General features: G+C 36.8%; 1 protein-coding gene across 1 annotated transcript; it reads left to right on the forward strand.

Annotated features, from left to right (window-relative positions):
- The first annotated feature begins 354 nt into the window (after nt 1–354).
- Nucleotides 355–9,507, forward strand: LOC129360353 (pinopsin-like). Its single transcript, XM_055030524.1, has 4 exons — nt 355–786; nt 2,847–3,175; nt 7,086–7,319; nt 9,169–9,507. The coding sequence occupies exons 1-4, from the start codon at nt 414–416 to the stop codon at nt 9,388–9,390; spliced, it is 1,158 nt and encodes a 385-aa protein (XP_054886499.1). The 5' UTR covers nt 355–413; the 3' UTR covers nt 9,391–9,507.
- The last annotated feature ends 2,246 nt before the right edge of the window (nt 9,508–11,753 follow it).

Here is an 11,753-nt window from a genome sequence, read left to right on the forward strand (position 1 = left end):
GGCTCCACTTTCACTTTGAAATTGGAATTTTATTTTGGACATTCACTGAACCTGACCCACATCTGCCATGAAAAAGCAAAATATAAACCAATGAAACTTGCTGTGAGGGGGCAATTTAACTCACATAAGCACAAGACATTGAAAGGCAACACATTTCCAGTTTGGGGGATTTATTTATGCAAGCTTTTGTGATCAAAACGACCTGGACTAGTTAATGAAAGGGTCAAAAGAAAGAAGGAAAATACTAGTGTTTGTGCCCGGCAGAATAAAAGGGGTGGGGGTGTTTTTGCATTTCAGGACTGCAGGTATAAAGAAGTGCTCTGGTCATATTCAACTCTCCTACACCAGCCTGCAGCGTCTGGAGCCGCTGTGCAAGACTTTCCTTCTGTCTGTTTACCTCCTCTCCACCTGCTATGGTCCTCTACTTGCACGGCTCGAATTTAAGCACCACAGACAGCTCCAGCCTGGGCAGCGACGCGACCCTGCGCGACTCCACGACGCCCCAGAGCCGCGATGGGCTGAGCCGGGGCGGCCACACGGCGGTGGCGGTGTGCCTCGGCTTCATCCTGGTGGCCGGGATCCTCAACAACTCCCTGACGCTGCTGGTCTTCGCGAAGTTCCGCTGCCTGTGGACGCCGATCAACCTCATCCTGCTCAACATCAGCCTGAGCGACGTGCTGGTGTGCGTCTTCGGGACGCCGTTCAGCTTCGCCGCGAGTCTGCGCGGTAGGTGGCTCATTGGAGAGTTCGGCTGTAAGTGGTACGGGTTCGCCAATTCCCTCTTTGGTGAGTTATATGTTGTTATTGTTGTTGTTTGACATTGCCAGGCTCATTTGCTAAATGTTTAACTATTGTTAAGAAGCGTCTAATTAAAAAATATGATCAATTTTGTACTTGAAATGACATTTCAAGGAATGTTTCCTGTCATTTAATTCCTTATTGGTATTAAATAATTTCCTTTTTGGTGAGTAATATGTTGCTAGGTTTGTTCACTGAAAGTTTAACTATTATTTAAAAAGTTCCTGAGTACAGAATTACCATCAACTTTACACTTTGAAAACTAAATTTTGAGGGTATTAAATATTAAAATAAAAATTATTTTGTTTCCACCACTTTGATAAACACACTTCCCCATGCACTTTTTTTTAAAGTTATACTTTGCCTGCCATGAATGCTAAGGCTAGTTAGCTTGTTCACCAATGTCAGTTTTCCCGTAATGATTAGTTGTGTCTCAACCATCACCACATTGAACAGCGTGTACATGAGCATGATCGACAGCGCAGAGACCCTCCTCCTGGGTCTGATTGGCTGTTTTTGAGCAGGGTGTGCATTTTTTGCTCTGGGAGGAGGTGGAGCAGCGTAATTGTTTTCACAGATTATCTGTCTCGACAGTTTACATAATTATGGGAGAAACATGTTTTATAATGCTTACATTCTACAGCTGTTTGTAAGACAATTGTCTTAATCCTGGTTAAGTTTGTCACGATGGACAACACATTGTTAGTCATGTCTGGGCGCCCGCCCTGCACTGGAAGCTGTTTGTTTTGTTTTGACCTTGGAGTGGCCAACTTCCTATTATTCATCTGGATTTGATAGAGTAGTGCCTCCCAAACCTCCTGTATCCATACTCTCAGTTCCTGCACATTTTCTTTCAGCCAACTCTGTTGTTGACATGTCATAACTTGTTCTTCCGAGCCGCCTTTGAATGCAACATGGCCTGGCGGTTCATGTTTCTTTCAGGAGTGATTTTACTGCACTGTAAAACTTTTGTTTTTTTCTTATTATCAACTATTGTTACTCTTACTCAAGTAAAAATTCTGGATTCAATACAAATAACTTCAATGATTTGTAAGATATTTCATATTATATTAAATATTTAAGTAATATTTAATATAATGTTTAATATTTTTAAAAAGTTTATTTATTTCAGTAAAACACGTTATTTACATTAATTACACAACTGAATGTTTTGAGGCCTTTATTCTCTTATTTGAAGGGTTACATAAATGTTTATGTATTTAAATTAAATAAAAAACTTGTTTACTGTGTGTCCTCCCAGTTAAATTACTCTGGAGTCGGATCTGATTCTGATATATAATTTTATTTTCAATATTTAGAAATTAGAATTTGTATTAAAATAACTGTAAAAACATAACTGTAATAAATAAGTAAACTTTTATATCACAATCATCTTTAAATTGTGAAGAGTTAAGCAGCTAATTGAGTTTTTGGTAATAAACCCACAGAACACTTACAAATTATGATCAATCCAGGGAATTTTATAGTGATTGAGACAAAAACTATTTCATGAACTGAGCTTCATCCATTTATCCAGTCATACTATAATACTCTCATGAAAAAAAATAAAGTTTCAGATTTCAACCTGTCAGGATATAGTTGTAATTAAAAATGTTATATTTCAAATTAGTCTGAAATGCAAAAAATCAGAATGATTCATTAAATAAAGATGAGGCCAAGTTGTAAAAGTGATAAGTGAAAAACCTCATTTTTATGGCTCTTTTAAAGTCCAGTTGCAGCATTTTAGTCATAAATCACATTGCAACACAGTCAAACAGTCAGTCTGCTATAGATTTATCTGTTTGGATTCATTTTCCTCTCATTTATATGAGAAAAATAAATCTTTGAGGGCTTGTAGATCATTCACATCTTTGCCAAGTTAAGTCAGTTTTGAGAGATGATTTGTCGTCCTGGCACCTCAAACATTTTCTTTTTTTCTATTTGTCTGAATGAACTTTGACATTCATCATTTAACATCGAAGTGAAATAATAAAATCATACGTATGCTGCCTTTATGATTACGTTTCCACTCTTCCTCTCTCCACGAGGCATCGTGTCTCTGGTGTCCCTGTCAGTCCTTTCCTACGAGCGCTACAACACTGTGCTGCGTTCCTCTAAAGCGGACGTCTCAGACTTCAGGAAGGCCTGGCTCTTCATCGGAGGCACCTGGTTCTACTCGCTCCTCTGGACGCTACCGCCCTTCCTGGGTTGGAGCAGCTACGGTCCCGAAGGGCCCGGAACCACTTGCTCTGTCCAGTGGCACCTGCGCTCACCCACCAGCGTATCCTATGTGCTGTGTCTCTTCATCTTCTGCTTGCTGCTGCCGCTGATGCTCATGGTTTACTCTTATGGACGAATCCTGTTTGCTATAAGGAGGGTGAGCACAAAAAGTAGTCAAGGTTTCTATTGGGTAAGATTGGGTAAGATGACAGAGTATTTGGGCAATTGTAGACAGAAGGAAAACAAAGAGGAGTAAATTTCCACCCCCCAAAAAAGTCTCAGAAATTTTCCAGAAAAAAACTGGAAAATGTCTAATCTTGAAAATGGCAATCTGCTAAAAAAAGAAAAAACTCTGAAATTTTGAGGTTCTTCTCAGAAATCTGCTAGAAAAAAAAATTGAGTTTAAAAAGTAAAAAAATCACTAGAAAAAAACAATTTGAAATTAATCTCAGAAATGTTCTAGAAAAAAAACTAAAGTAAGTTTGAAAAGTCAACAATTTGCTTTAAAAAAATCTGAATTGTTTAGATTATTATCAGAAATCTCCTAGAAAAAAACAAGGAAATTATTGAGTTTGAAAACTCAAAAATTTATTTTAAAAAGACTCAGAAATATTGAGATTAATCTCAGAGATTTTCTAGAAAAAAAAATTGAAATGTTGAGTTTTGTCAAAACCGTTTGCAAGTTGGAAACGATGGTGTCTCATATGTTAACATCACACTCACATAAACATATTTTTCATATTAAATCTAATTGAATTTACTACATCCATGTGTTGGTGGAGATAATAATAACACTTTAAATCACCGTCTGCTCAGTTTTCTGCAGAAAAACTGGGATGTCGTGTATAGAAAACCTTTGAGCAGCTTTCACTCAGGGTTTTGTTGCAGAATTTGACTCTCTACATTCAGATGTCATTTCCTAATTATAGTCTGAACATAACTTTTTCAATTATGCCTTCTGCCTATCAGCAAGCAGCATAATTGCATATTATATGAAGGCCTAAAAGCCTTTAACATTTTCCTGAACTGAAAAATGCTAATTTGCAATTGCATCTGCACGGCACAAACCAGAGCTGCAGTTTTCTTGAGAATAATTTTGTTAAAATGCTTTTGTTGTTGTCCGTCTACTCAGCTTAAAAGCTCTAAAGGCTCCATTGAACCTGGGTTCTGTAGGTGCTTTTTCCTGCCAGGGTACATTTGAGATTCAGAAATGGGTGTCTGAGTTTGAGCTGCAGCTGTCAGAACCGTCGTTATCAAGCCAAAACATCCCAGAATCCGCTGGAGTGTGTTTACAATCTGTGAATCAATTCGTCCAGCAGGACTAGGTTTTATTTAGGGGCTGCGGCTTTGCTCTTTGCAGTGATCCTCTTAGATTCCCATAACGCGAGCCAGGCTTTATTGAGTTTCCTATAAACCTGTCAATCATATCTAAATTGGTAATTAAAGGCTCCCAGTTGCTCTTTGCTTCCACTACTGCTATGAATGAATCACCCAGAAGGTATTTTTAGAGCCTGTGAGCTACGTGTTACCATTGGATACCCAGCGTTATATAAGCATGTTTTTTTTTTGTTTTTTTTTGAAAGTCCATGCTCCCAGAGGAGTCAGAGCAGAGAAATGGTCCTGAAATGTTCACCTCATGATCAGCAGCGAACGAAGCCAGCAGCATTTCTTAGAAACAGATGAACGAGGATGTTTCAGTCCCATAAAGATGATTTCAACCAGCAGGAATCCCCCCACCACATTTAGATTGCACTCACACTGGAGCTTTGAATTCTCATATCTGAGACATAAAGTTTAATTGTATCTGTAATATCAGGACTGAATGAAAAACCTTGAGGCAAATAATCTAAAGCTCATGTGTCAAATTTGTATAACTCCAACTTGCATTAGCCTCTCTAGTTTTTCTGAGATTTTACTATCATGGAAAATCATCAGATTCCTGCATTTTTTTGTGATAATGCTTAATTGTGAGTTTGTAGGTTGTAGGTTCGATTCCAGCTTCCTCCTGCCACATGTCGATGTGCCTCTGGGCAAGGCACTTAACCCCAAATTGCCTCTGCATATCGGTGCATGAATGTGTGTGCGAATGGGTGAATGTGGCTCTAGTGTAAAGCGCTTTGAGTAGTCAAAATGACTGGAAAAGCGCTATATAAGTTCAGTCCATTTACCATTTACTGAAAATGTTCCAACAAATTGTTTATGTTGTGTGATGCTACCTCCCACCTGCAGGTGGCAGTATTTCTTACTCCGTCTACACTGGTTCCCAGGCTTTATTTGATGTAAAATAATAGTTTGTTAGCAAATAAGAGTCATATCTGTGATATGTATTTGTTATACATTGTTATATATTATAAATATTATACAAATATATAAATATTTAAAAAATTATCTTGCAAATATTTCTAAATTAGCTCCACAAATCAGTGATTTTGATTGAAAAAGAAAATCACAAAATTCTGGAGGGACTGATCAGTTTCAAAACATGTTCAGTATTATTTAGCTTTAAGAAATACTAATCAGATGCAAACACAGCTGTTTATCAATATCCTAACAGTTTGTTAATGGGTCACATCAGTACGTTCTGGGCACAACCGGCCCTTTAAGAACATTCATAATCTTGGCAAAATTAAAATGAGTTTGACTCCCATGGTCTATAGCAATAAAATGTCTTTTGGCTTTAATCTGAGCTACAAGAATCAGCAAATCTGTTCAAAGTAAAAACTACTTTTTAATTGCATTAGCATAATCTCAGAACAACAATTCAGAACAACCCTGCCTTTAATTAAATTCATTTGTTCAGTGGAGAAAAAAAATAACTGGTTTTGCACTAAATAATAAAAAAAAAACCTTCCTTAAAAAATAAATGTAAGCAAAAACAAATATTTTCAAACAATTTCTTCAATTCTAATTTCTCCAAGCCTTTCATAAGACCGTCATAAAAGTTTTATAAGTGAGGACACAGTTACAAGAAAATAGCTACTGGCCTAAACTTGCTAATCAAAATGTCTAAAACAACTGCAAGTGCGACTAATGAAAACCAAATTTATCTCAACACTTGGACGAGGAAAAAGGATGATAAGGAAGGAAGTGTGTCATTTTAAAATCTTTTTTATGTCTTTTGTCAGGATTTGCAATTTAATTAGAAAATGTCAGAGCTAGATGTCAAAAAAGGAGAACTTGATATGTATGCACAGCAATCAAGAGTTAAACGTTTACAACCTTATTGGATTGTAGTTTGACAGAAATTAAAAACCTATTTCATTTTATGAACGAGGGATCATTGTCAGTGCTGTTTTCTCTCCTTTCATTCATCTTGACATTTGATTTTTACAATAAATTGCAGAAGCAATCACGTGGGACCTCATTTTGACCAATCCCTGCCTCCTCTCTGCTCTCCTCCAACCTCCTGCTGATTGACCTGAAAATTGATCTCAGCAAAATATTTGATAGATGTCTTTCTTTCTGAAAAACCCAGAAACGAGGGGGATTGGTGTAGATGTTTTATTCAGTAGCTTTCTCTAAAGTTATTTCTAAAACATATTAATTCCACGGTATAAATAAACATATATTCCTTACTTGTATTATTTATAAAAGAAATATGACAGGTGGATACAGCCGGTCAACAGCTGGATGATGAAGCATTGTAATGAGTTTAGGTTTAAATATTGACAAGAAAAAAAGCTAATTTGTTTTGAGCCTTTGGGCTTTCCTTTGTTCTGCAGGAATGCAGAGTGAAATCTGCAAGAAGTCCTGACTGAAAGGCGCAATTAAGATGCTGTGTTTTTCTTCACTCTACCACTGGATGGCAGTAAATGAATAGACTCTGTAGATGGGTGACTTTAAATTTGCACATTATTAATCAATGAAAAATCCAGAAGAAATGTCAAAATCTACGAGACATTGAAGGAAAATATTAAAAACTTAACTTTATTATGCACAAAAATAGTTCAGTAAAAACAAAACTCACTGATTTCAGCTTATACCTGTTTGAGGAATATTAGATTATGCTTTTAAAATGATAAAATTCGATCATTTTTGCCTTCTGTGTCTGTGACTCTGTTATCCAGGTGGGTAAGGTCAACCTGCTGGCCGCACAGCGCAGAGAGCAACACATTCTGCTCATGGTGCTGTCCATGGTGTCCTGCTACATGGTGTGCTGGATGCCCTATGGAGTCACGGCGCTGATGGCCACCTTCGGCCGGTCGGGGCTGGTCACTCCCCTGGCCAGCGTGGTGCCGTCCATCTTGGCCAAGTTCAGCACGGTGGTCAACCCCATTATCTACGTGTTCTTTAACAACCAGGTCAGACCTCAGGAAGAATGAAGTGCAGTGGTTTTTCTGGAGAGGAAAACTTTAAAGGGGTGTTATTATGTGTTTGGGCCCGTTTTGTAGCACAATCAAGTAACTATGTTAACTTCAGTTATCAGCTTATTTCAATGACTTGAAATTGGGTGTCTGTCTCTTTAAAACCTCTGAAACCTGGCTTCAGGAAGTCATCACAACATGGCTCCTCTATGAACACTTTAACAACGTTTTTTACCAGCGTTGTGCTGAGAAATAGCTCACATATTGTGCAGTTCCACCAGATGTTCGCTAATTGCTGCAGGCTAGTCTGAAGGAGTTGAGCTCAGAATCTTAGAAACTTCAGCTGTGAGGAGGGGCTGCGCCTCGAAGGCGGGGCTTGGTCCACCCAGCTGAATGAATCAAAGTAACACTCAAGGTATGTTTACAATGTGACTTAATACATACATAATACTGTCCCTTTAAAATGATGATAACTCACCTCACTTGCAAGACAGAAAAAAAGTATCACCAGGATTAAGACAGCAGCTTACAGAGATAAAATGGTATCATCATTTATTATCTCCGCTCCTAGACCTTTTGAAAATGTTCAGATTTTGTGGAGCTGCAAACATGAGTTATTGCATTTCATTGGGATTTTATGATAGACCAAAGCAACAAATTAGTAGTCGTTACACAGAAGGAAAATTATTTTAAAGCACGCTGCATGAGAATCTAACAAACCTTTAGCTGAAATCACAGCTGCAGGTTTTTTGGTTTATATTTCTACCAGCACATTCAAATCTGACATCTTTACTCATTCTTGTTTGTAAAAACACACAGGATTGGTTGGATTGGATGGAGAGCAATCCTGACTATCAATGTTGCTGCAGAATCTGAATTGGATTTAGGTCTGGACTTTGACTGAACCATTATGTTGCAGCTCTGGCTGAATGTTCAGGGTTGTTATCCCACTAAACCTTCGCCCCAGTCTTTTCCAGTCTGTAAAATGTTTTCGTTTATCCTGAGTTCAGATCTGTCCATCTTTCAGTCTGCGCTGATCAGAGCACATAGAGATTGATTAGGTGTGTTGAGGTGGATAGTTATTTTGACATGTATCATTTTTAATGTAAACATTTAAGTGCCTGTCAACTACATGGCTTAAATAAACATATTTTTTTGTATAAAATAATCATAAGCTAGGTATAATTTTCCTCAGATTCTAATATGCTGAAATGTGGAAAATTAGAATATTCTTTTTCAAGGCAAGGTATAAAAAAAAATCATGGTAATTTTATCAAAAATGCCAGAATATACCAGCTTACTTTTTAATGTTTTCATCTGCTTGGAAAATTAAACAAGTCATTCAAAATAAATAAAACTACCTTCACTGAAGATGTCAAGTTTTTGATAATATGTTATGCATTAACTCTACTGATCATGTAGGCACCATAAGGCTCCTAAACTTAAGTATTGTGTTGATTCATAACAGAAAACATAGCCAAAGCCTTTTTAAAATCAAATTAAGTGAATTAAGTAATTAATCACAAAAGCAGAATTTTATTAAATTGTATTTTACAAAACCTTTTCCTGAAAAATCTGGTCAATTGAAGAATTATGCATCTTTCAAATCCAAGTTTTCGTGTAGAAAATGAGTGAAAAAGAAAACTGCAGAAAGGCTGAAAAGCTGTTCATTAACACCACTTTGCATGATTTCAGTGTAAAGTCTGGATGCATTAACGCAAACTATAAAGTGCTGGTTTAAAAAGTATAAATTAGTATATTGTTTTATGTCAAAATATGCAAAAGAAATGTAAATGTTCCAGTTTAGGCGCGCTAATGTTTGAGGTTTATTCTGTATTTCACACAGTTTTACAGGTGCTTCGTAGCCTTCATAAAGTGCAGCGGGGAACCACAGTCTGTTCATGGAGAGGAGCAGCCAGCTCCAAGAAATCATCAGTCGGATGCCTTTGATGGTCGGAAACCAGCCTCCTCCAGCCCTTCGCAGCCTCAGTTCCTCTGCAGCAGAACCGCCGCTCCCTGCAGCTGCCGCAGCGATAGAAACATCCTGTTTGTCCATTACACACCATGAAAGCTTCACAATCACATTCGTCAGTGGTCGCTTCCTTTTGGGTGTTCGTTTTTGTCGCTTTTAGACATTGATTAACATTTTATGTATTTTCTGGTAATTATTACATTGAAGATTCTCTTGAACAAACGGCTTCTCCATAAAAATATTGTTACATAAGAAGCTCTTATAAGAAAATATAAATTAATTTTTCCAATCGTTCCTTCTATTAACCTCTGGCTTCTTATTTAAAAAAACAAATATTTCACCTTCCATAAATATATTTTGCTTCACATAAATATTTGGCCAAACGAAAAGAGGGCTTACCTGTTTGATCAGGTAAGTAAATAAGTAAATTTTATTTATATAGCACACTTTACAGGTCAAAAACCACAAAATGCTTTACAAAACGTAACACATAAAAACACAGAAGGAGAAATAAAAGAGAATAAATGGAGCACAAAACAAAATAAAACTAATTAAAAGCCAATCTGAATAAATTGTATTAAGAGAGTCAAAGTTAGAACAACAACGGGACCAAAATGATCCGGTTCACAACAACAAAGTAAAAGTAAATAAATAAATGTTGATTAATGGAGTCAGGGCTGTCAAACTCATATTCTCAAATGGCCAGTTGTGCCAAAAAGTATTGATAAAACTCATTAACAGATTGTTAAAATATTAATAAATCAATATCTCTGCATTTGATAAGTACTTCTTAATGTTAAATAATACTGAACATTGTTTCACGTTGCTGTAATGTAGCAGAATACAGATGAGAACAGATTTGCTTTGATTGACAGAAGTGACATCCATCATCCCTATGGGGCCTTATAAAAAGCTGTGGCGGGCCACATTTGGCCCCCAGCCCTCGAGTTTGACACATTTTCAAAGCTTAATATTCAGTTTGTTCTCTGCAGGTGCAGAGCTGGAGTTAAGAACGTTATGAACCACCAGGGGAAGCTGTGAAACTCCGCAACTCATCAGCGCTGAGTTCAGCACCAGCTCTCTGCCTAAGGTTCATGTGTTGCTATAATTAAACAAACGTGTGCAGAAAACTTAGAGTGCAAACATTATGCATGTGTTTCTTTTTTCACTGTATCACTGACATTATATCTGATCAGAGATGCAGGTTTATCACACAGCTTGGTTTCTACTCGTTCTGTGATAAAGACATTTTATGCAGCTGTTGTTGCAAAAGAACAAGGTATTAAAAACAATTGATGATAGTTAGGTGATAGAATCTCATTAAATCTACAACAAATATTATCTGCCTAAAAGAAAAAAAACAAATAAGTGTATATAATGCAATATAATGTAGAAAATGGCAAGAGTACATTGCAGTTCAATCAGTACAATCATTTTATTTTTGACTGGGAAAAAAATAAATTTACGTTTGAAAAAAAAAGAAAAAAAAGCTACTTTAGATGTTTCAACCAAACTTATTCAAACTTTGAATAAGTTTTATTTGTTTTAGCGATATGGAGAGAATTTTATGGCGAAAAGAAAAGACGGAGAACCAGCTCAGTAACTCCAGTCAGCTTGAATCATCCTGTAGCAACACCGCAGCTGCACAAACTGAGAATGCAGTTCTCGGTGCATTCAGCAGTGAAACAGTGTTGCATTAAAATGTTTCACTTTAGCTCAACTTTTGCTACCACAACCAAGGTGCTGTGGTGAAGTAGTGAAACTCCTTGACATGGATAACCCTGCTGCATGTGGGAATCTAGAATAAGAAGAAGCCTCCTTCATAAATCTCTGTGAGTTTTCTCCTCATCCGGACTGATTAACAAATGTTAATGAGAATGGTAGAGGATCTGTCATGCTGTGGGCCTGTTTGTTATTGACACAGACAAATCAAACCACAAGTTGGAATGGAGTACCACAGGGCTGTGTGCTCGAGTCATTATTTTTACTTTAAGCATTTCAGAAAAATTTGGGAGAGCTCTTTCTTAAAACCTAAAATTTGGATTGATAATAAAATCATTTAGATTTTGACACTCTGTGAATCCATTAGCTCTTCTTTCTTAATCATGTTCATGGCAGCTGGATCCTGTTCCAGGAGTCACTATGTGGGAGGTGGTGTTTAACTCTGATGCATTAAAAAGCTGATATAACTATAAATCATTATTTCAAGAACAAAATAATTTTTTCTTTACTTTTTACCTAAGTGACAAAAGAAATATCTTTAGAAAAACTCAAATATGAAAAATCTTCAGCCTGTTCACACATTTGCTCGATAGAGAATAAACAACAAGCGAAAAAATAAAAAAAATATATTGCAAACAGAAATAGTGTCATAAAAGCAAACTGGGTGTTGGATTTGACACATATGTCTTTGTTGGTTAAATATATTGTGAGACTTAGTGTGATGCAATCAGTGCATA

Source organism: Poeciliopsis prolifica, unplaced genomic scaffold (assembly GCF_027474105.1).
Source record: "Poeciliopsis prolifica strain line A6 unplaced genomic scaffold, Auburn_PproV2 SCAFFOLD006, whole genome shotgun sequence".
NCBI classification, from domain to species: Eukaryota; Metazoa; Chordata; class Actinopteri; order Cyprinodontiformes; family Poeciliidae; genus Poeciliopsis; species Poeciliopsis prolifica.